At 43.8% G+C, this 25,213-nt stretch overlaps 5 protein-coding genes across 5 annotated transcripts; 4 read left to right on the top strand and 1 right to left on the bottom strand.

The window, feature by feature from the left end:
* The first annotated feature begins 3,065 nt into the window (after window positions 1-3,065).
* On the top strand, window positions 3,066-5,029 carry EAF02_008322 (uncharacterized protein). Its single transcript, XM_038904370.1, has 6 exons — window positions 3,066-3,316; window positions 3,500-3,601; window positions 3,684-3,761; window positions 3,872-3,925; window positions 4,107-4,236; window positions 4,316-5,029. The coding sequence occupies exons 3-6, from the start codon at window positions 3,693-3,695 to the stop codon at window positions 4,330-4,332; spliced, it is 270 nt and encodes an 89-aa protein (XP_038756092.1). The 5' UTR covers window positions 3,066-3,316; window positions 3,500-3,601; window positions 3,684-3,692; the 3' UTR covers window positions 4,333-5,029.
* A 256-nt stretch (window positions 5,030-5,285) lies between these two features.
* Window positions 5,286-8,055, bottom strand: EAF02_008321 (uncharacterized protein; the record flags this gene model as incomplete). The annotated part of the gene is made up of 5 exons (XM_038904369.1): window positions 5,286-5,372; window positions 5,455-7,485; window positions 7,543-7,617; window positions 7,677-7,789; window positions 7,848-8,055. 5 exons carry the CDS (start codon window positions 8,053-8,055, stop codon window positions 5,286-5,288), a joined length of 2,514 nt encoding a protein of 837 aa, XP_038756091.1.
* A 712-nt stretch (window positions 8,056-8,767) lies between these two features.
* EAF02_008320 (uncharacterized protein) lies at window positions 8,768-13,991 on the top strand (the record flags this gene model as incomplete). Its single annotated transcript, XM_038904368.1, has 3 exons — window positions 8,768-10,193; window positions 10,259-10,590; window positions 10,641-13,991. 3 exons carry the CDS (start codon window positions 8,768-8,770, stop codon window positions 13,989-13,991), a joined length of 5,109 nt encoding a protein of 1,702 aa, XP_038756090.1.
* A 947-nt stretch (window positions 13,992-14,938) lies between these two features.
* Window positions 14,939-15,265, top strand: EAF02_008319 (uncharacterized protein; the record flags this gene model as incomplete). The annotated part of the gene is made up of 1 exon (XM_038904367.1): window positions 14,939-15,265. One exon carries the CDS (start codon window positions 14,939-14,941, stop codon window positions 15,263-15,265), a length of 327 nt encoding a protein of 108 aa, XP_038756089.1.
* A 6,530-nt stretch (window positions 15,266-21,795) lies between these two features.
* Window positions 21,796-22,837, top strand: EAF02_008318 (uncharacterized protein; the record flags this gene model as incomplete). The annotated part of the gene is made up of 4 exons (XM_038904366.1): window positions 21,796-21,840; window positions 21,891-22,142; window positions 22,228-22,510; window positions 22,578-22,837. 4 exons carry the CDS (start codon window positions 21,796-21,798, stop codon window positions 22,835-22,837), a joined length of 840 nt encoding a protein of 279 aa, XP_038756088.1.
* Window positions 22,838-25,213: the final 2,376 nt, after the last annotated feature.

Raw genomic sequence — 25,213 nt, 5'->3', positions numbered from 1 at the left:
CTTGATACTTTTCTCTGTTTGTGGTGGGGTGGATGTTGCTGGTGGGGGGTAGTTTCGTGGCTTTGTTTAAGAAATCGTGGGGTGTATAGAGTTTCTCTTGTTTAGTTTACGGAAAGTAGGTAGGTATCGAAATGTTAGTCGAATCAATGATGAAGAGACGAAGATTTAGTTAAAATAGATCTGATTGATGGGTGAGTGAAGATGCGAGGCCGGAGATATATTTTCTAATCGCTATCAAGATGGCTAGCCTCATCGCGTCATCCCAAGCGACAAATTTCTCAATCGTTCCATAGGAAAAGGACAATTACAAAAATGATTAATAATCCAACATGATTGGTTTGTTGTGAGATCTGCTGTATCGTAGTAATATCTTTCCTCTCTGAAATTGTTTATATGGTGCATATTGGAATTAGAAGTTAATTCTCGGAGCACCATAGAAAACATGAGATCCAGCATAAAAGTCTTTTGCAAGCTAAAATGTGTGTGCTATGCTCCCAACGAGCTTCGTTGGTGGTAGTACCCGATGAACTTTTTATTTTGGAAGTTTCTCCCGGTGAAGATTATTCCCACGATACCTAGATACTAACCTTTCTACACTCAAGGTGATCATCACCCGGCCTTTCTCCAACATCATATGAGCAAACCTGTACCGATTTCACTTACGTACATACCGGTCACTACTATACAGAATACTAAAGTCTCTGGTCTTGTTCCTACTTTATGCTTATATGGTTTCGAGATTTTGAACTATCCACACTCAGATTTGAGCTAATCTGGGAGGATACGCCATCTATGCCAAGACATCACCAACCTCATTTCCACGATTTGGAGGCCTCACGACACATTCCTTGATCCCATACCTTAATCGAACCAATTTCAAAGTTTACTTACCTAGTTAGTATACGCACTCGAAGCTAGCTCTGAGGTTGTCCTTCTAAATCCTTGTTGCCATGTGGATGACGAGGATGTAGTTCGGGCCAAGGTGTTTTTGATTTTCTCTTCCACTGTTCCGAGTTCCAACTTCCATGTGCCGTCTCCCAGGTGCCGTCTCCCGAACTTTTTGAATTGATCTGTCTCTGTGATCGTCAACTCATTCTCTTTGTATCGTCCATCTGTTTTAACTTCCGATAAACTTTCCGCACCTGAGCAGCTTACACTTTCTCTTTCGTGCAATCATGAAATCAGCGGACCTTTCCTTTCTCGAATACTCAAATTTTCAGCGAGTGATCTCAATTCGAGTCTTGGTGATCCCCGGACAATCCGTTTCAAATCCACATGTCTGGACATGACAAAAATTGTACTGTTTTCGATGTTTTAAATGGCCACGCCTCAACTTGTCGTTGTTATGGGGGGTCAGTGACATACTGATTCCAGCTCACCGTATGCTGCATAGACAAGGCACCGATCGTAGTCCGTGATATTCATGAAAAAGAACCCACTTGTCATGATATTGAATGACTAGTTAGGCCACAAGATTGACTCTGCTTGATGGACGAAACAGACATTCTCTTGAATGCCTTGGGTGGACAAGAAATTGGAAGATGTAAAAGAATATTTCCTAATACATAACACTGCTAACAACCATCGTGGTATAGATATGAACTTCCAATGCTCAACGACTGCATAAATCTGAGGGCCTTGAAGTGAAGAATAGAGCCAGCCTTTGACAAACGTGGCTCTGCACATGAAATGGGTATCGCAAAAACCGTGGCCCACTTTGACATTGTCACCCACCAACACAGCAAAAGCCAAAAGTTAAAAACATACAACAGTAAGGATTCGCTGATGGTCACCCACTCAACTACTAATTTACCGATTTGAGTCTTGAGTATGGCAGAGCGGACGGGATGCCCTAATTTTCTCAATCTATGGTCGTATGTGGAAGATTGAGAGGGAATTTGATTCATATACCACAGTCTGGAAGTTTTCAGGGTGTCCTGCTCTTTCACTTCGACTACTATGAGAGCGACTTGTGTCCCTCAAAGTTCTTGTTCAATCTCTGAGGAAATGGAATACTCTCTGAGCACTCGGTATTCAATGATGTGTTTACTGCAACGATAATCGTAGAGCAGGTTGTCAGCCACATAGTACACGGCGGCTCTTCGTTTCTTGAGTTATCGATACTTTATGTACGAAGTACGAACGAGCCGTAGTATTAAACTAGGACTACCCCAGGACGATCAATATTGAACTAGACCTTCAACGGATAGCGTAAAACGACATGGATTTTCAGCGATTGCAAGATTAATGTTCGATTTCCCCAGGTCACTGGTGCTCCACTGCATACCTGCGCGTACACAGCAAGGTGCGTGTATTGTAGGACGGCACGTGGACGGATACCACAATACTTTGCAATTGGAAAAGCACAAACTTGCACGCCACGCAGCAAGCTTGTTGTATACCTAGTAGATAAGGGGGAGAACGCGAAGCTGCTGGTACCCTGGCAGCTGGAGTGACATCTTGAAGCCAAGTCGGATATGTGACGGATACAGGGGGATGGTCAAAGTGGCTGACAATACTAAAAGTTGCTGCTGCTTTTAAAGAGTCAAGGTTTGTGTCAAGGATTATTCTGCAGTATCAATCTGGGTCACAAGATCGGATGACGGAAACGAAGTAAAACCAGCAGCAACGATAATATAATGGAACTCTTGAGAAGGTGACGATCGGGGGAAAGGTGGCTGAGGTAGCGTATTAAGCGTATACTAGGACCACTCACGCCCTATAAGGATTAGATTGGGGGATTTGGAAGCAGGGGAAGCTGAATGATCGCTGTTCAGAGTATTAAATAGCAAATCTCTTTCAGAAGTTGCATGGAACAATGGCCGTGTTCCGGGTTGGCGCATCAGATGGTAACTGCATTGTACCAAACAAAAGGGCCACAATTGCTGAGCCATGCTGACGAGGTGTTTGATCTGCGCCTTCTTTCTATTTGCATGCTGCATATTGAGCCGGTCGAGCCAATCAAAAAAGACGGACTTGCATGACTTCAAACTGCGAAATGATTACCCTATAGCTAGGTACTGTCTGATACAAATGTAAGGTACTGGCTGTGCTTTGAAGAGTGCGCACCTACGAGTATAAATCGTATAATTACCCATCCGAGCCATCCTGAGACCGTTGCCTCGACCTAATAAGTCTTTCTCTGATCCAAAACCACCTGGGCAAGATATTAAACTTCACAAGCATTGAAAGCATCAAAAGCCTCAAAGCTTATTATTAATAAGAGGAAGAGAGAGAAGAAACGAGACTGCCTCGACTGCGTATTCACATCCACTCCAAAGTAAATAAATTCCAAATAACTTGGCGTAATTAATAGGTCAGTGGTATTAATGTTCTATTTCGATCTTTTATCACTCGTCAGCGATTAGGTACTAGGCATTTTTATAGCGAGTACAACCCAATTGGTTCCCTCCTTGGCAGTGTCTCGAACGAACATCCTTCCTCCGTTCTACCGATTTTTAGCTCTTATTGATGAATCCAATCTAATCTAACTTTGAAGTTTGGCCTCTCTTCTTTCTCAACGTCAACTTTTTCACTCGCATCGTTTACTTGTACTTGTTTTTTTCTATCAATCAATCAATCGCATCAATCACCTCTCTCCGTAAGTTTGCGCATTTTTTCCGTCACAGCTTCAACGTTTACGAAACAAATACTGACCAAAGACTCTGTCCTCCTCGTTATAGATTAATACAATGTCGAACCAAGGTTACTACAACAATCAACAACCCCAATACGGTGGTCAACCTCAGTATCCTCCCAATGTATGTTTTCGCCTCTATTGTCACCATTATATCGATCTCCTTGCGATCTCTTGGATAATCTTGGCACATGGAATGGAAGAAGAAGAAGCTGACTTTGATGTGATACATAGGCTTATGGAGGACCACCACCACAACAAGGCTACTATCAACAAGGCCCTCCACCTGTGAGTTCATTCGCACATCCTCTATTCGATACACTGTTCTGTATAATGCGATGGCTGTAATTCCTCGATACCTCAGCGCTGTCGCAATGCCGAGAAACACCGAGATAGCTTCACCGTCGCATGATACAATGCAATGTAGCTCGTATCTAAAAGTACTTTGAACTAATAATTATCTCTTTAGCAACAAATGCAATATCAACAACAACCTCCTCCAAAGAGTTCCGGGGGTGGACAAGGCTGTCTCGGTGCTTGTTTTGCAGCCCTCTGTTGTTGTTGCGTAATGGAAGAAGGATGTGAGCTCTGTGTTGAATGTATGTTATTCCCTATACCCTTCTGCTCTTGCTCACCTCGCCACAATCAAACAACAATCCACTAACTCTTCCCTCACAGGTGCCGAATGTTGTTAGAGCAAGTCGCTGCCAAACCCACGTATTCTCCGCTACTATCCATCCATATAAACGCCATCTCGAAATTGCCTAATCCACTGGCGCCTCAGCACATCTCCATCTCCAGTATCGCGATTCAATCGAATAAATCGACGGCCTTATACTTGCCCATAATGTTTTCCCCTCCCGCAAGCTAGCAACGATACAACGCCCTCCGAAGTCCCAACTCGTTTTCCACAATCAAATCGCCTTGTTCATAGATTCATATGATTGAAGTAACAAATTCGGCTTTCCCACGCATTTTTCCTTCGTCTCACATATCCAGTTTTTTCATGTTCTTACAGGTCTGCGTCTCTTTTCAAATGGATCACAGACTTTCTGCTTCCAGCTAGTTTTTAGGGTTGGTTGGTTGGTTAAGATAAGATAATGAATGACTTTTATTTAATAATTGACGCGCTATAGCTGGGTTTCGTGTGATGTCTGAATTTATGTGATTTGAATAATTTCATTTTCGTGCTTTGCTACTCATGGATAGCACAATGTGACCGCCACCGTGGATGGCAAATACGTGGAAGGATCTGAGAAGCAGTCAAAAATGCAGCAGCAAGAAATCCTCCTTAAGCTTCAATGGATTGGTAAACGAAGAATACTTGATCACTTTACCGAGAGACAAAGACAAATGAGCATGTACAATGCAATTCACACAACATTAGACAGCAACATCGAGGAAAGAATTTTCAGTTCTCTTATATTTAATAGAGACCAAGACCACCGTTATTTCGCTTTTCTTCTTCTTCACTAGTTGTAGTTAACTGCCTAGAAAAACCATTCATGCCACCCTCATCTACAAAATCTCCTGAATTTTTATAATGTTGAATCAATTTCAACTACATCACAAGTACTCCTCCCAAAGACGTCAATCGCTTCATGTGCATTTGCGCTTCGCTTAAATTTATTCCAACCAATGTAGATACTTATTGGTCAAGTTCTACATAGTTTGCTGGGAAGAGACCAGAGTGTCCTTTGAAGTGACCGAACCACCAATCATCATCCGGGAATTCCTATTGACTGGGTTAGTAATCGTTCTTGAATGCGTTGAAAGGAAGGGGGAGCGAAGGAGGTGAACATATAAGCGAAACATACCAAATCAGTAATTGTAGCACCTTCTGGGAAACTCAATTCATTATCCTCGGCAGCCTCATAGTCGTATAAGGTAGTAGCCGTAGGACCAGCAGCGTGAGCAGGTGCGGCTGCTGGAGCTGCTGGAGCTGGAGCTGGAGCTGGAGCATGTGCAGGTGCAGGTGGTTCTGGCTCATCGTAATGGCTTGGAGCTGGTGCCGGAGCTGGTGCCGACTCTTCTTCATCTTCTACGAGTTCTACATAGTTGCTTGGAAAGAGACCACTTTCACCCTTTGAATTGGTGCCCATCCACCAATCATCATCGACCATTTCAATGTTGGTGACGTATTCACCTTCAACCAATTCCAACTCATTATCTTCAGCCTTCTCGTAGTCGTATTGAATCAATGCGCGTTTACCGCTAGCAGCGGATGATTCATTGACGGCAGGTGCGCTGTGTCCAAATGTTTCGGCTGCCACAGCTGCTGCAGCGCCACGGGCAGGGTCATATCCAGCAGGTTCCTCGGTGAGATCTTTCTCTTGGGGAACGTGTTCAATGGCCTGCTCAAGAGTTGGATGGTCATGAAGTTCCTCCGGCGCTTCCATTTCCTCAGGTTCTCGTCCACGTGCTACTGGCATAGCAATACGAACGGGAGATGGCTCGCGTTCTGGTTCCTCTTCTGGTTCTGGTGTAGGACTGCGAGGAACTGGGGGAGGTGCGGGAATATTTGGTCTGCTGTATTCCTCCTCCTCAGACTCAACAGGTGGAGGACGGGTTGGAAGTCCAGGCATTGGAACTGCACCAGGCCTGCTGGAGGCGTTGACAGGTGGAGGTGGTGGAGATTGATCTCGGTCTCCAGTAATTGATCGTGGCATTGCTGGTGCACCCATTGGTGCTTGTCCTCCCTTGAATCGGTCCCGAATGGCATTGATACCTCCAGCTGGAGAATCTGGGACTACTTGCTCCGCTTCTGCTTCGCCAGTTTTCTGTTGGTCGATACTGCCTGTAGCAGACTGCCCGGTGGGATTTGTAGCAACTGGAGCCCAAGATTTGCCAGTATATCCACTCTTCCACTGTCCTCCTCCACTTGGCTGGCTTGCAATGGGAGATGCTACGTTCTGGGGAGGAGCATCGCCAGCAGCACTTAGTCCTCTTTCTCGAGCTTTCTTCTCTGCCCAGATTTGAGCAGGAGTCTTACCACCCTCGTCAGCAAATGTTCGACTGGCTGCACCGATTGGAGCAGATGCTGCCGGGGCTGCTGGCGACTGAATTCCAAAGCTTCCTGGAGTTGGGGCTTTCGTTCCAGCGAAACTGCTGGCAGTGGATCCAAACCTGTTCGCGACCTTTGGTTTTGGTAGAGTTGTGAGACGCTCTGATTGAGTGAAAGCCGCAGACCTATCTGCAAGAGACTTTGGTGGTTCATCACTGCTTGGGGCGGGTGAGCCAGTCGCAGCAGGTGAAACCGCCCTGGGACCGTCGTCGCCAGGCTTTTGAGCTTTGGCACGGATCGCGGCAATATTCACTTTGCCGACTGGTTCGTATGCTCCCTTAACTATCGTTGGTCGATCATCACCACTGCTTTTAGCTTGAGCACGTAGTGCTGCAATGTCTACCTTTCCGATTGGTTGATAACCTCCTTTGACAACATCAGGAGCAGATCCACTGTCTGCTCCACTGTCATTACTGGATCTTGAAGCGGTTGGCTGTTTGGTAAGCTCTGCCATATTAACTTTTGTGGGTTTATATGCGGGCTGGACCTTTTCAAGTTGTGTCCTGGTGATTTGTGGCGCATCTGCGCCCCATCCATCTCCGTCTACGTTGTCATTCTGACTTGTCCTTGATCTCGAACCTGCCAATGGATTGAAACCCGACACACCGCCCGACCGTGTAGGAGTGAACACTGGTTTAGAAGCTGTTGGGGGACGAGGACCAGAGGAAGGCGGTGGTGCTGAGCCCGAGGAATATTTCGCGCCCGATGCATCTGCTACTTTTTGAACAATACTTTCTGGTGCCAAGTCGGATTCTGATCGAGCTGTTATTTGAACATGGTAGCCCTAGATAGATTTATAAGTATGAATAGATGTGAGATAATCAGATAGATGAGTACGAACATGAAGAATCTTGGATACTGCTGCAAGGTGGCTCGTGAAATAGCCTTTTGTTCTTTCGGGAACACCCTCACCGCACTGTAGGTTATGTTAGGACCTCCTGTCATTCCAACACTCTTTTCAATTGTATGACTGACCCATCCAATAAGTACGTATTTCGGGAGTGTTGTATTAGGATCCTTGACTTTGACAAATGCGAATTGAACTCGTCCTTCCGAGAAATCCTCGATTAAGTCGATGAGTTCTCCCTCTGGATTTCAAACCATTAGACGATTTGCTTGGAGTCAACAACAATAATGCAAACATACCTCCAGTGCTCTGTACCTTTAGCACACTCTCCTTTCCACCACTATCTTGTTGAAAAGCATTTACAAGAGGAGCTGAGACTGAGAACAAAGCCCACTGTCCATAAGTCGGGCTGGACGCCGCAGCTCCGGAGGGTGCAGCAGAATTGACCACTCCAGTATATGATGATTTAATAGAAGGGCCATTCGTGGATGTATTGAGAGTTGCCATATTGGCAATAGTTAGAGGTGGGGTTAAATAAGAGGTAAATGGTTTGAGGGAAAATGAAAAGGAGTGAGAGGTTGAATGTTTGGAAGTATTGTATTGTATTGTATTGGTTTGTGCTCGGCTTGTTCAAGCTGTCGTTATGTTATGTCATGTTTCAACAATCATTGTATGTGTATTATATAAGCCCGCCTGGAGCATCTTTTTGACCGCCACTAGAATCTGATTTCTGGTCAACCAACCATAAATCGACCGCCTCACTTTTCTATGTATGCTTCACTTATCTCACACTCACCCACCCACTACAATTGAAAGAACATAAGATAAAATATCAGGAGCGCAACATATTTGAGGAAAGGTTCATTTTTCACTTCATCATTTTATTCAAGATATTCGACTGCACCTCCATTTCTTTTCTGTGGTAACATCAAGTTTTATCCCTGCCTTTCTATCAAATGACGGTCGCATAGCTTATCTATAGCTTGCTCCTGTCTCGAATGAGACTGAAATTCTTCCTTTTGGACCCAAATTCTCATAGGATATCATTCTCGACAACCCTCTGTTCCTCCCTATCCGGTCGCATAGTCATCAGTATATTGATCTTGGTCATTGCGATTTGAAATCGAATCCGCAAAGTGTTGACAAGTGTTAATTTCCTATTCTCTCTTTTGACTTGATACATTCCAAATACGAACCAAGGAATTAACCTTGGTTCAGAATGGATACTCCAGGCAGCGATATACCTTCTGGGAGTACAGGTATATCTACTACAGACACATCCACTGCGACATCTCCCAAGCCTACTATGTCAAACGTCCACCCAGACGCAGGATCATCCAATAGCCATATTATCTCGATTGTTGAGAACGACGACTCAGCCTCAGATGTTTCGATGTCCGCAGATTCTGAGGATGAAGATGAAGATTCCTTGGATAACCTGGCCGTACAATCCAACTCGAAAGCCCAAATTCCGGAAAAAACTAATGGTCCCATGTTGCAGTCCTCCCAGCCGGAAACTTCCAGGAAGCGGAAATATTTAGAATCCAGAGAGGATTGTACAAATGGCCACATTGACAACATAAAGGTCCTTGAGGAAATGCGCAAACGTCTAAAGCCAGATGAGATACAGGACCATTGGAGAAGTGAGGGCCAATTACATTTAAATCGGTCTGTTCTGCCAGCTGAAATTTGGCATCACATTTTCACTTTCACTGCTCCTAAAACTTTGGGTAACTTGTTACAAGTAAACAAGTCTTTCAATAAATATCTTGATCCTTCATCAGATAGCACCATTGTTCCCCTTTCCAAATCTTCTGTTCAGGTATTAAAGCCAGATGCCATCTGGCGAGCCTCTAGACGTTTTTTTCAGCCTCTCATGCCTGTTCCTTTAGTTGGACAAACTGAACTTGATATGTGGAGAATGTGTTGCTCCAATTCCTGCCAGTTCTGTAGCAAGAAAAATTCAATTGCCAACATTGTTCAATCAGACCAATGGCACCTGGGTCCAGGGGAAAATGGAGTCATTCCCATCTGGCCTTTTGCAGTGAGATCATGTGGAATTTGTCTTCTGAAACATGCTATGAAGTATAGTCTCACGTTTTCTTTAGTTTGCACCTGGGGCTCACTAATTCGTACCCAGGAGATTGATGTATTGCTGTCTTCATCAGTTCCGTCACCGCTGATGCCGGCCCTGCCATTCGTATTTCTCACCAATGAGTTACATGTCATTTCAGCAACAGCATTGCAGAACAGCCAACCACCGCCAACTACTCAAATTACGAAATACTATCTCAAAAAGCATATCGAAGAAATCAAAGATGAATTTGAATCCGTCAAAGCTATGGGCTCGGCAACGATAGAAGAATGGCTCAAAGGTCTGGAAGATCGTGGTAAAGAACGGCGTAACGATTCAGCCCGGTGGGAAAGATGGGAGGCCAATGGCGGGACTGTTCGGATCAAAACACCAGATCAACATGACCCCTCAAAACAGATACCTGCAGCAATTACTTCAAACACTGATTTTATCCCCACAAAAGGGCAACAAGTATTGATAAATAGTGGACCAAAATTGCCAAACCATACGCCTGACACGCAGTCATTGCCCCAGATCCCCAAATCATTGCCTGCGATACACACTTCTTTCCGTAAGTTCTCTCTTTGCTAACCATGCCATTTATTTATACTGTGGAAACTGATTATATGGCCATAGCGGCGAACATTCCGGTACCGCGGTACGACTCGCCCTCACAGAGTATTTATTCTGCATATACACCTCGGTCAAACTTACAGCCAAAACATGAAAGGACCAAGGAGGAAGTTGCCGATCTGAAAGCAACACGAAGGGCTGAAATTGAACGAAGATCCTTATTGTTAGATCCTCCACTGACAGCAAATGTTCTAGCCCATATGAGTTCATTCCAGGCCGCTATACAGATAATTCAACCTTTGAATGATGGTGCCTGGGAAGTTTTGAAGCCCCGATTACTATCACAGAGAGAAGAAGCCGAGCAACGAGAAAATGACCGGATTACCCAATTCCAAGTAGTTGAGGAGCGCCATTTCAAGGATATCCAAGCCAAACGGAATACAAGGAAGCCATTGATAGAGAATGGGATGATGCCCAGGCCCCACTCCGCGCTCGGATTGGTGCATATGCCGATGAAACAATTCGTTCTGGCTGGAATGGTGGTGACAAAGTGACCAAAGAATCTAGTCCTAAATTTGCCGCGGACGTCCTGATCTACGTCAGAAAACGGTTCTATGCTGAGATCGCCAAGGATGATGCTGCAGTGCGGGCAACAGGCCAAGAGCCACCATCGGATCCTCCATTGGGGCCATACACTCGCAAGCTAACTTTGGAAAATATGAAATGGGTGTTTGATACAAAGATAAAACCTCACACTGAACAGTATAACAAGGACCTTTTTCTTTGCAATGTCTGCGACAACAATTTTAAGTATTATGGTTTCGAGGGCGTTGTTCAGCATTTTGCTGCCAAGCATACCACTTCGCTCAGTTTTGGTAGCATAGTAGTACATTGGAAATCAGAATGGCCAGAGTATCCACCGTTTTGTCCAGATCCTATTGCCCGGGTTAGAACTGTCTTTCCTAATTTTCCTGGGCCAAGTGCCACCGCTCCCTACGTCGGTTCCGCTCCCTCTATCCCACCGCATAGTGGTTATGCTGGATATCAGCAGCTTGCCTCGGCTGCACCGAACCCCAATGTTTACCAGGATCCATATTATGGCCATTCCCAGTATGGAGACCAACATGTAGCCCCCCAGCCTGGTCCGTATGCACCGCAACAAATGTACCAGGATCCGAATCAAGGCTATTCCCAATATACAGCACAACCATTGTCTGCCATAACTCCAGGATACAGCGACCGTGTTCAAAACTACCCACAGTCTAATTATGGAGGTCCCTACTCTACACCAACTCAGCCAGGCTATACGCCTTTACCCCCTAACCAGATGTATCCTACTCCAATACCGGATACCAATGTCCAACAGTCATCTTATGTTTCCCACAATGCCCAGCATCCTACCTCGTACAATCAGCCACCAGCTTACACCAATGGAAATTACTCACAAATGACAGCGTCCGCGCCGCAGCAAGCACAACCTCGTGCTTCTTCGTTACCACAAAAGACCGAGGAGTACAAAGCCCACCTTCGGCAGCTTGGTCACGACGCTAGGACTATTTGGGACTCGATAAGTGGCGTGAAAGAAGTTCCCGGTAGCATAAAGGCACACACAATCCTCTTTCACCTGTTAAAAAGATTTCGCTCTAAGTTTGGGCAGGACCCACCACTCTCGATGATTGTTGATGGATTGTCCAATAATAAGGACATGCGACCTGTCCGAAATATTAATGGGCTTTTGTGCCGAGCTTGTGTACTAGGCATGGCAGGTTCTGTTACTTCTTCAAAGCCCGATAGGAAACATTTTTCATTTCCACAACTTGCCATGCACTTCCGCACGATACACGAGGAAGGAGTGCCTTCGAACCTTATAGGTCACTTCCCAGATTGGACAAAAGACATGGTCGAGCTTCCCGATCAGGCGAAAATTTCTTCACTTGCAACTGCCCCAGGAATGGAAGCTCGAAAGCTTGAGATCTTTTTAGAAGCGCTCCCAGAGATTGCTGCGACACCACCACCACCGAAAAAAGATATGATGTCTCAGCGAGCTTCATCGTGGCACCCAAAAGCCGAGCCTCTAGATCAAGAAACGTCTATTTGGCAGCAGGTGCCATATGCCAGTCAGGAAATAACTGTACCCCTTGCGCCCTCGCAAGACAATCATGAAAAATACTATGCCACTGTTGCAGACACTCGAACTCCTAATACCGAATCGGTTTCTGTCACTTACAATAATAATCCGTATGATCCACGGCACCCTCGCGATGCGCAAAAACGACAATCATCACGTAACCCCGCATCGATCGCCGTTTCATCTCGTCACGAACAAGATGGCCAAACAATCCACGATGAAATTGTTAATGTTCGCCGACCCACAAAGTCTACATCACCTTTTGTATCTTATGCCAGACCCGAAGAAAGTCATAGCCGCCGTACCGCTCATGATGAATCCCCAATCTACTTGGATAGAAATATTAGGTATCGAGAAGCAAACAATGCAGAACACAAACCTCGCTACGAACGAACCATCAAAAGCTACGATGATTTAGCCACCCCCGTTCGAGAGTATGGAGCCGCAAACTCTCAATCGCATAAACTAAATCGACAGGAACAACCATCACCCAACACTGGAAGTGTTGCAAAAAACTCGTTGGAAACTCAGTACAGGCCATTAGAGAACACAACATCTCAACAAACCCGTATCTTCGATGTCGTCGCTCAGATCTCTCAGCAGGCACAGCAGGCACAGCAGGCACGTGGGAAACAAATTACTATTCGTGAAGGGCCTGCTGAGCTCGGGTCCGAAGACGGTGAGTTGCAAACAGATACGATTGCGCATGCCAATCATAAGCGACCGTTAGATGAAGCGACCAATGAAGCGGAACGATTTCTTGGCAGCTTGCAGCCCGAAAAGCGTTCCGATGCTGTTAGTCAAAGAGTTCAGCAACCCATGCGGCATAGAGAGGATTACATCGAGCCGAAATGGGAAGCAGAACGCGCCGATAGTATGCGCCAGAGGCGCCCCCTATCATCAGAACCACAACAGCGTTTTCAAAAAGTATATAATGATGGTCTAGCCATGTCCGCTCGACCTACACATGTCCCTAGTGAGCAGGGATCTTACAATGGATACTATACACAAGAGCGCCCTCCTCAAGCTCGACAAATTCGAGCTTATGCTACGAACGATCATTATATGGATCCTGTTTCTGGGCAATCCTTTGCACGAGAGCGTTCTCCTGAAATTATTGATCGACGATACCCGAGCAATGTAATTTATCGTGATGAGAGACAGGGAAGTCATGGTGCTCATCGCACTCCGAGCAGATATGCTCGATATGAGAGTGTCAGATTAGAAAATGACCGAGCACGTTCAAGGTCACCAGTATACGTTAAGGCGGGCGCACAAGCTGGACAGTATGCCGAACGCAGTCCAGACCCCCATAATTCTCGCCAAGAGCCCATCTATCGCATGCGGACACCAAAAGAAGAAATCATTTATGAAAGGGCTCCACGCCAGGAGTACTATCGTGTTTACGCCGATGAGCCTCGACTCCGACAAGCTTATGAATATATCCAGTACGATTCTCAAGGTCCTTATATCATACATAGACCTGCCCGCCGAGAACATGAAACGATTTATGCAGCATATGAGGGCGAGTCTCTCTCTCGGCAACCTCTTTACGAAGCACGCCCAACCGTTGGACATACAGATCCTGCTTATTATGAAGAGTACGATCCTCGCCATCCGGAGCCGCCTCCTGCAGCCGCGGAAGCTCGCGAGGTTAGATACCAGTAACTGATGTTTTTCTTGGGGGATTGAGGCTTTATATTACCATTGTAACAACATGCTCTGCAAGGTTGGTCTGGTGTGAATTTTGCATTTTCCGCGTTCTACAACTTATATTTTTTGCACTTCTTCCTCGTCGAAGAATATTATTGGCTGGTAAATAATTTCTCCTTTTTGTGTATCACCATTCATTTTCTGTTGTTGTAACAGTCATCGTGTACAACAAATCAGTTCTCCGTGGTTCAGATTGCTCTGAGAGCAACCTCCTCCCTGAAAGGCAGGTTATAGGCGTAGGGCGTTTATACTTCTGGCATAGCCAGATTTCTTTGAGGGAAAAGGGATGATTCATGAACTCTTTATCATGTTGTACTTTTATGAAAAGCATTGTATCGGTAGGCAAAGTAATACATGATCTGAAAGAGAATTATTGATTCTATTATTTTCTATCTTCCTACCCTAGCACTTTCACTGTGATCTTATAGTATTGGATATCACGACACAATTATTCAAGCCAGGTATCATTGTATTCCATTCTAAATCTACTACAAGGATGCATCCTAATGAGGTGGTGTGATAAACAGATTCACTATCACGCCCCAAACATGAAGCGACTCGACTCTGACTCCCAGTGGGTTACACATTGTCCTTCTCAAGCGTATACAATCTCACAATTACATTTCTTCTTTTCTACTCTGTAATCTTTGCAAATCTACATCTCGTTGCCAACATCACAATATCACATCTTTTTCTCAACTGTTAAACATACATCTTCTTCCGGAAAGCACGTTATCGCATCAAAACTTATACCAGCCAACACGTTACCCTCAAGCATCGAAAATCAAGTCTGTCAAATTTTCCCGCTTTCGAGATAATCATAGGACCGACAAACGAACTCTCACATCTCCTCAGACTTTCAAATTTCCAAAGCATAAATCCGAACAAATCGGACCACGAAAATGAAAGCCCTCTGGTGGGTGGCCATTGCCCTCGCCCTTCGTTCCTTACTCGGCTCATCCCACGGTTCATCCAGAGATCAGGATCGCCATGAAAGCAGAGGTAGACGTTATGATTCGCGGAGACGAAGGGAAAGAACCAGGAGTAGTGAGCGATATGAATACGACGGAGATGCGGGAGATTTCGAGAGATTGAGTGGATTAGGCGAGACTCTCCTCGATCTTCTTGGAACTGAAACGAAGAGTAAGAAAAGAACGGAGAGGAAAAGGGGAAGTAGAAGTGGAGGAGAACAGGAGGGCAGGAGAAGGAGAGGTAGTTTTGCTTATTAGGTGGCGGGGCTTGTGGATAGGGAGTTTGTAGTTGGTTGCGTCTATTACCCTTCACCCTTTATGCATCTGATTCCTAAGCTGTTGTTGAAGAATTACCGAAAAAGGGCGGACAGACCACACGTAGCGAAAGGGCCTGGGAGAATTTTTTGTTATGCAAGGACTTTGCCTCGAATGTAGATAGTGGAATATAGAGGAGATTTGTCATAGAAAATTGTGTTTTGCTCTTTATACTTCGCCCACCCTTTCTAGTCTACCATCACCATATCGCCTATTAACCCTAAGTGGGGTCTCAATATTCCGCACTGCAGTCCGACAGTCCGAAGCTCTCAATGTTTGAAAGTAATACAATGTTTGGGATGGATTCGATCCTTGATACTATTGGAATAATTTCATCGGATTCAGGCAAGGAAAGCTTCTCGTTGTCGGACTGCAATCCAGCCTTTTTGATACTTTGAGACTCGAAACCCAAAAGGTGCATTCATTCGAAAACGGAACGTATGATGGGGGGGGTGCTATGAGTCTTGATTCCCCGCATGGATCTGCACAAATCAGTAACATCACCATGTTATACTAAGCATCATAAGGTCTATACTAGTCTAGAAAAATTTAAACTGTCAGAGTTTAGAGTTTGGAGCCTAAAATACTTGGTTGCGAAGATCTCTTAATACGTCATGCCAGCCTAGCGTTCGCACAAATATATATATATATCTTGCAATATTTCTTTGGTATAGATGCTGTTGAAAATTGCATGTTTCTTCATTTGACGTCCAATTTTCGGTATCTATCTATACATCTACAGGACAATACAAGAAACGCCATCAATCTCAACTTCTGTAATCACCAAACCGATCACCAATCACTGCTCCATCATTGTCATCTCCCACAATGACTTCTGCTCCTCTATCTGAATGCGTAGTATCTACATGCTCACCTTCATGGGCTCATACCGTCAACGCCGTGTGCCTTGTTCTCTTTCTCATTCTCACGTTATCGGTTCTCATCATGGGAGCAATAGAATATACAAAGATCTCATGGAGGAACGTCAACGATTCCCACCCCCCAATCCAAACGACACGGAGGAAGGACGCGATGCACGCCGAAGAATCTGGGAGAGAATCGAGAAGCGAGATTATGCCCGTCTAAGTGACTACGAATCTCTTGCTATTCAAGTAGAGTATTGCGCCAAAGATGTGGATAAAGATGATTGTTTATTACATAGATCTTGTGGAACAAGCGAGGGCGCTTGAATTATACCATAAAAAGCATAAGGAATGAGATTAAAACACGATACAAATCAAAAGATTCTGGAATATATGAATTAAGATAGCCTGGCCAGATGAGGGGCTTCTTAGTACTTCACATCTCGGAGTATCATATGTTGATTTTATTTCATAACGGCGTTAAGGGTTATCGATACTTCCTACAAACTTTACTGCTATTGCTTGGGACCATCACAAAGACCGAGGCTTTCTAGCCAGTGGACCAACCAGGAGACTACCAACTCGGACGCCTCCGCTTGACGGGGATCTTATTGATCAATCAAATAATCAGGATTCCTGAAATCTGATCAAACGTTCACATTCATTTCTAATACAATATCCAATCAATCGTTCATCAAGGTATATTGTACGGACCATATTGGCGCTCTGAGTTGGTAGTCACTTCAATACGGCACTATATCCGCCTCACTATTATCCTTTACGATATTGCCTTCTTCTTACGGACGATATGAGGCATGCAAATTGATCTGCCTAATGTTTCTAAAGCTGCGGTAACTTGTAAGAAGAGGCATTTCTGTAAAGGCTTTCATGCGGCATTAATCGCGAGCAACTTTGTTTCAACTTTCGTCAAAGTCTCCGTTTCAGTGGCCCTACTCAAGCACTTCCATTCTTAATTTCCTCCCACTCCTCTTTACTGAACCTGTATTCAACCTCATTTCCCTCACTCTTTACCCGCTTCCACTTCGCTATCCCCATCCGGTCAGCCAGTCCTTGAAGCTGCGTATTCCCCGCCAATGTCTCAAAAAACGCCTCTTCACATCCGACGCCCTCCGCCTCGACCGTTCGGATGCAAAGTCCAACGTGGCTTGCAAAGCTTCCCGCCCGTACCCCTTCCTCCACTCGGAGCTGTCAATCAGAACACCCAGGTCCGCAATTTCGCTTGCCCTGGGCGTCCGTAGAGACTTCGTTGATGCCGCCGAAGCTGATAACGTCATCCACGGGTAGTGAAGCTGATCCCGTCTCTGTTGTTGGGCGTCGGGTAATGACTAGAAAGTAGGCTTTCCCACTAGCGCGTAGTTCATCCCATTGGCGATTCGGCGTTGGTATTCTTCTACCGTTGGGTTGCTTGGCGTGTGCGGTTCATTTGGTTGTTGAGGGGGTTAGAAAAAAGGGCTACGATGGGGGCAGCATCGGAAGGAACGGCGGGACGAAGGATAAGATTTCTAGTGCGGAGATTGGGATTTGGAGAAGACATCTTGCGACAAAAAGTGTTGATTACTATCAGTAACTCAAGTTGTAAGATCACAAGTGATTGAGGGGACAGCACACTAAAGACTACGGTGTAGGTAATTCCTGGTTATGTTGCGTCTAAGGATCAAGAAGCTAGGAAGACTAGGAGCTGAAGGAGGGATTTAAATAACGGGGAGGACGACTCGTCAATGAGTCATCTAGATGCAGAGAGATAAGCGATGTCTGCTTACGCGATTTACGTGAATCCGGTATTCCTGGCATAATAAGGAAATAGAGACATTTAGTTACGTTTGATATTCTTTTTAATAGTTTATATAATATATACAATTCACAAATTTAATAGACTTATAATTTTGATCTTCATTGTATATTAATAGAAAAGTTTCTAGAGTAAAATCACCTTCTTTTAGCCAATCAGAGCTCTCTATTATACTCAATTCAGCCTATATTAGCTCACTACAGTCAAACTAACGAGTTGAATTTCATGTTCTAATTCAGGTCCAAATCCCATAAATATTCCATAAATATTTTTTGAAGCTTTTCGTATTCTTAGAGCTAAGCGATCTCATTCAACGAATCAAGATATGAGGAATTTGTGAGCTAGTTCAATTCAGCTAATTCTATTAAAATGAAAAGCTCCACTACAAATCATAGTATTCTATGATTCGTAATGGATTTCTAGTTTTAATAATTTCCTATTTAATAAAGTATTAAACATAGCTAGTGAGATCTCTAATGACAAGAAGCTTGAGGACATGCTATTTACCCCCACGTTGATATATGATCACGATGAGGAGATCAAGCTCTCTGCATCTTCTCGCGCATACACAGAATGCTTCTTTTCCCAATCATCAATTTATCGTAATTCAGCAGGCAGGATTGGATAGAGATAGAAGAGAACTGGAAGAATATGAATTACACGAAATCAAGTCACGTCTATGGAGCCTACCGCTACGGCCTAAATCTTTGCTACACACACAGGCATACGGGTTCTGAAGGGTAATCCAAGATAACTCCTTGCTTGCCGCTGCCCTCTTGGTTGCTCTCCTTCTCGTCACTCTCCTCATTGTTGATTTTGACAGGCAGCCCATCCTCCAATTTACAGACCACGGTTAAAAGATCATCAGCCGTTTTATGTTAGTGGTTAAGAAACTCCCAATCCGGAACGAGATCCGGGTTACCTCCATCTGTGATATGAATACCTTTCCAAAAAGCCCCTTCCACAAGCTGCTCATCTTTCGAGGGTACCTTCAGGAACTTGCCATTAATAACGAATCCGATCTTCTCCAGAGCTTTTTAGGCTGCAGTCGTCTCCTTCATAATATCCTCAAGGTTTCGTTCGATTCTTTCCATTGCATCTCTCGTGAATTGAATCGACCCAATATCCCCAATCATGCTTTTAAAAGCATTATCTTGACCACTGAGATAAAAATAAAAGTATGGTGCTCCTAAAGTTCTTGGCTTGTAGGATGCAAGAAGCAACATCTCTTTGCCGTCAAGATGATTCTTGGGTATGCCATCTTGCAACTCTGTGATCCATATCAAATCGCTTCGTATGTCCTCTCTTCCCGATTTCGTTTGGTTGGCAGTCCCATTTACCCACAATTTCCAAAGCGTCATGATAAGGTTGGGCGGATCTGGCAGCTTCAAGGTTTAAGAAATTCTAAACCACTTTGCCCTTCTCGTGATCTTTGGCGAAGTTAGGGCATAGCCTAATCTGATGTCATGCTTCAATAGTCCGGACTGCAATCCAAAAATACAAGGCTTTGAACGTCTAAAAGCAATTCAAAGCTTAAAAATGGTTCAATATTCCAATCAAATTTAACATCTCAAATAGTTTGAATGTTGGTTTTGGGGGATTTGATAATCTTCATTTTCGGACTGCAGTCCGGACTGTTGGACACCTTGAGCCCCCCCCTTTTCCTCTCTCTTTTAAGACTCCCCTTCTCCTCTCCCCCCTATCAAGAGTTTCTCCCCACATCATGAGTTTTCTAATTCTAATGATCACGACCCGTAGTCTTGGTTGTCACGATTTTAATTATTACGTGATCTGTTCGAAACTTTCCCAAAAAAGACGCCATAAGTACTCTTCTGGGAGTGTTTTAAGGAGCGAGAAACCAGGTGAACGTAAAATTCTTTGTGCCCGGACAATACTGGAACAACCGAGACTTAGAAAATACAGACTTCAAAAGACAAAGTTCTCACAGCAAGAATTTCAAGATTTTACGGCAAGTTTCATGGAAGAAATCGTGTAGACATCAAGATATGTTAATTAAGCATCTTGAACCTGCGTGAGCTTGACTTGTACTGAATGCAGTATGTGACCTCATCAATGTAAGCCCGTCCCCCACAAGCAAGACTCGTCCATCCTCGAAAGAAGCTTTCTTGCAGTGCTGGCGCTATGGCCTATATAATTGGTACTAGCGTCAATTCGTAAGGTAGTTGCAGGGCACAACCACATTCTAGCTCTCTTTAGTCAAACCACAATGTGATAAACTCTACCCAAACTTCAATCAATTCATTCCCCACTGTGACCTATTTCAACAAATTGGTTTCTTAGTTGGAGCTTTAGACATGGGAATGAAGGATATACCGTAAAGTTACGGAAGACCACTATGCCTCTTGGCGTTATCATTCCACAGCACATATCTTGAAGATATTGTCTGTGCCGTATGCACTACCCTCTTTAGATCCCCATATCTATCGGTCGCCGTCCCATTATGTGACATTTCCCCTCATTTCGAAGTAATACGCCGCAATATTGATTGCTCGCATGCCCAACTGGAGCTCGAGATCTTTCGATCAAGTTGGTTGGGGGGCTGTTGGTTTACCCGAGGTATGTCAGCTGCCATTTTTTATACTCCTGGCAGAGCTCTTTGCTAATATAAGGCCCGTATCATAGAGGAAGTAAAGAGCAAAGACCAATTTTGAGATGATGCCGAGTTGTTCGAGTGTGAGAGCCTGAAGATGCTCATCGAGTCCGACCACCAGTGGGTGTACGGATTGACAGGACACTACAAAAATGGACTTGTGAATATCTCTTGATATATAAAATTAAATATCTTCAAACTTGTTACATTCATTCAATGGATTTGAAACAACCAAGTTATAAGTATTGATATCAAACAATTGATATCAAACAATTGATATCAAACAATTGAAGAATGAATTAATTAGAAATTTCGAAAGTTGGGAAGTGTCCCGTCAATCCATGTACCTACTGGACGTTGATTGCGTATACACAGAGAGAGTTGAATGCAATAAAGAAGGGCTTTTGACAACTTTGCCAGTCCAAATTTCGCTTTGGGATATTGATGGAAGAGATCTACTAATGCTGCGAGAGCTACCCAATCATCTCACCAAAGCCTACGGCTTGTTGTATTTCCGGAAGAGAGAATACGTGCCCAGAATCTCCACAAAACTGCAACAGTTGGAATGAATATCATAGCAACCGACAAGGCATGAATTCCGGGCCCCAGATTCTGCTTGAACATATCTGGGGAAAATTGAGATGGCGACGCCATAATATGATGATCTTGGACTCTTGTAAATAAGTAACGTGACAGCGCAATTTGCAGAAAGATTTTGGTATGTATCCAGTGGTTTGAAGTAGCTTGAAAAAAGTAGGATTATCATACCAAGATAGTATGTACTTATGTGACTAAATGCCACAAGGAAACTTTCCATGAAGGATTCTCTACTAAACTTTAATTTAAGAGGGTTATGGTTATGAAATATTAACCAGGTTTGGGATTTTCACCATTATTATAGCAACTGATGCAACTCAAACGGCTGCATTTGGTCAACATTTTAGGACCCCTTGTGTAAGAATCTTAGTTTTTTTCTTCGGAAGTAATACCAATTCCGGTGGCTGCATATGCCCGCAAATGACCCCTGGTGCACAGTAGCAAACCAACTTGGATACACCGAGTGAATTTTGCCTGCACAGTTCAGCTCAGATAAAGTCAGGAAACTTGAACACAGGGTAAAAGTAAAACGGAAGTCAAATCGAAAACCAGGAACAAACCTCACCTACCTGAAACCCTTTCCAAAATTACAATGGGTGCCATCAAACTAGACGGAGGAGTTGCACTCATCACCGGGGTGAGTCTACCAAAATCACTTGAGACTGCTTTTGCTAACACGACAACCAGGCTGGGTCGGTAATCGGGAAAGAGACTGCTTTCACCTTGGCCGAAGCTGGAGCATCGGCTATTGTTTTTGCGGATATCGATGAAGCCAAAATCAAAGAGGCCGTCGAAGAGAGCAAAAAGCTTGCTACAGATGCCAAATATCAAGCTCTTGCCATAGGAGTAGATGTAACAGAGGCAGAAAGCGTGCAGTCTTTGATTGAGACTACCGTCAAAGCCTTCGGTCGAGCTGACTACTGTGTCAACAGTGCAGGTGTAAGTAAATGGCAGTAAAAAGAGTCATAATATTCGATTTAGCTCCTGAGTGGTGATCTTTGCTAATAATAGACTATTTCACTAGATTGACGTCGATGCCTACATTCCATTTAACGATAGCGTCGAGGCTACCTATGATAAGGTAATGGATACCAATGCAAAAGGAGCCTACCTGGTCACTCGAGCCGCTTCCAAACAAATGGCATCTCAAGAGCCCCGAGTTGTTGCTGCGACTAGAGGCAGAGAGAGAAACTTGGGACGTGGTTCGATCGTCAATGTCGGATCGGCTTTGTCATACGGTGCCGTCCCATACAAAGTTGGATATGTGACCTCTAAACATGCGTTGCTAGGAATTACCAAGGCTTCTGGTAAGTAAATTTTCATATCATCAGGTCTTTGAATTACGTTGGGAATAATGCTGATTCTTTATCATAGCCGTTGAAGCTGGCCCGGCAGGCGTACGAGTAAATCTGGTCTGTCCCAGCTGGGTAGCAACACCTATGTTCATAGAAGAGTGTAACAGAGCTCCTCCCACAGCGGACTTTATCAAAGCTGCAGTATCGACTGGAAGACCTGCCGAGGCTGGAGAAGTCGCAGAAGGAATCAGCTTCCTGTGTAGCTCCGCCGCGACCTACATCAACGGCGTGGGCTTGCTCATTGATGCGGGCTTAACATTGACTGTGCACTTAGAATAGGTCTAGCTAAGTTTTCACTTTCAAAGACTAGCCTAGCAGAGCAGTGTTGGAGAGTGGCGGTGGATTTCTAGAGATGGAAAGCAACGTTCTTCAAAACCAAGAAAGTTTGTGATGGTGATAAAAATCGAAACGTTCGTTTGCGTTGCGTATATCTACGAATGAGAGTAGCAGCCATCCTTACGCAGGAATCATTAGTTTAACATGATTGATTGGATGAGGAATACCCACTAAACATAGTTCATTTCCATGCGCAAGCCTGAATATGAGCGTCATTAAGGTGTTCGACCCTAAGCCAAAATTTCTTCAAGCTCGTAGTACCCCGCGACTAACGGCTTAGAACGAAGAAAGAGTGGGGATTTCAGCGTCTAACCATGCCTGCTCGAGCGCAAAATTTAAAAAACGCTGTTTAACCGATATCCCTACATCGTGCACGTCCCTATATCATGCACATTTTGATTTATTAAATTAAAAATCGATTTTAAATTTGAATATCATTATAATGATTTCAAAATTTATATAATAAGACTTCATATTTATTAAAAATAACGTCAAAGATTTAGAAGATTTGAAATATAAATTTGAATATTAATTGATTTTTTTAGTAATTATTATTATTATTATTAGTAATTTTCAACCGGGCTGTATAGGCGAGCCTCTCAGGGGGCATTATGGTTGGGCTAACTGCGGGATAATCTTCTAATTTATATAATCTCTTTTTCCTAGGGATAGGATCTCAATACTCTTAGTAGTCTTTCAAGTGATAGTTAGTATACTTGTACTGTCACGATAGAATTAGCCTATATAAACCCAATTAGCTTAATGCTATCGGTGATATTACTTTTAGCGTGATAGTTATGAGCCCGGTTGGCATTCATACTGCGCCCTCATTATTCATATACATCTTTTGATCACTCTGATTCATATATACTCTCTCCTATTCATCTTTACAAACTCGTCATATCTAAATCCAATTCCTCAGAAGTCACCAGACTCGTTACCTGTAGATACTGGTTAAGATGGTTCCTGAATCTATAATACTTCTGTATATCGAAAAATATCTGGAAAGATGTTAAATCATTTGATTCCAAGACTATTCCAATTATTCTAATCAGTTCTGGAGAATCCTTGAAAGATAGAAAAACTCTTTACTAGTTGATTTCTATTGATGAAGAAGACTGGTTTACTAAGGATTTATTTGAGCTTATTACGATTGTCGATCTTATGAGAAAATACGATTTGAATAATAATGTAAAGTACCTCGTTGATTTTAATGCTTATGAATAATCTCAATAGAAGGACTCAGAAGGAAATACTAAGATGACTTTATCACAATTCTCTAAAAAGCTAATGCTTAAGTCTATAAGATCTAAAGTAAATATCTTTCAAGATATCTTAGCAGAACACTTTGTACTTCAAGGAGAGTATCGCTATCAAAAGGACAAGTACAATATTATACATAAATTATATTAGGATATTTATAAATAGATTACAGAAATAGTGGACTCATCCTACCTTATAAAACTTATTCTTGACAACAATTATTATTATTATTATTATTATTAGTAATTTTCAACCGGGCCGTATAGGCGAGCCTCCCAGGGGGCATTACGGTTGGGCTAACTGCTGGATAATCTCTAATTTACATGATCCCCCTCTCCTAAAAATGAGGTCTCAATACCCTCAGTAGCCTCCCAAGCGATAGCTAGCGCGCTTGCGCTTTTGTCTCCGATCCTCTGAGCGCCTCCGTGCGCGCTTTCCGATCTTTTATATAATGTTTTGATTGAGAGCTGCTTTATCCTGTAAGGGTAGCTTTTGTATGTATTCTAGTGCAGCGCAGAGTATTGCATATATCGATTTTGTTCTTTATAGCCTTGCTATATCGGTCGCCTCCTATTCTATATCTGTATTCACCCGGATCGATCGATCCATTTCCATTTCCTCTTCCTATTCTTCTGGTAGCGTTCTAGGGCATATGCTCCTGTAGAAGTCTGTTATAGCAATAAATTCAGCGAACTTGGCTGGTGTGTGCATTAGCTGTTTCAGTAGTCGTTCTTGAGCCGCCCGGTTGCGGGGTGGGTATTTGGGCCTGATATCTGGGGGCCAGGTTTCGTAGGTCGCAAGGACTTTGCGGCAGTGCACGATGTGCTCGGGGGATTTGTATGCGCCACATGAGCAATGGATCGTTGCTTCCTCGTGTTTAAATCGTCGGTGATAGCTTTCGAAATCGCCGTGTGCTGAGCGGATCGCTAGCATGCGGTGGAGAGTAGCTCGTGAGAGTTCTAGTTCATTAGGGCATTTGTTTGTGCTCCTTGGATTCCATTTCTGGTACTGTTTGGAGAGCATTGGTTTCTGTTTGATCCACCACGCCTGTGCTGC

The sequence above is a fragment of the Botrytis sinoallii genome (genome assembly GCF_014898435.1).
Source record: "Botrytis sinoallii strain Bc 23 chromosome Unknown BSIN_015, whole genome shotgun sequence".
Taxonomy (NCBI): domain Eukaryota; kingdom Fungi; phylum Ascomycota; class Leotiomycetes; order Helotiales; family Sclerotiniaceae; genus Botrytis; species Botrytis sinoallii.
This window is presented reverse-complemented; position numbering and strand designations above follow the sequence as displayed.

Bases quoted from the DNA above. Each gene is read 5' to 3' on its own strand.
- EAF02_008322 (XM_038904370.1), top strand. From the start codon at position 3,693: ATGTCGAACCAAGGTTACTACAACAATCAACAACCCCAATACGGTGGT. The intron at 3,762-3,871 runs GTATGTTTTCGC...TGTGATACATAG, and splicing joins AACCTCAGTATCCTCCCAAT to GCTTATGGAGGACCACCACC. The intron at 3,926-4,106 runs GTGAGTTCATTC...TTATCTCTTTAG, and splicing joins ATCAACAAGGCCCTCCACCT to CAACAAATGCAATATCAACA.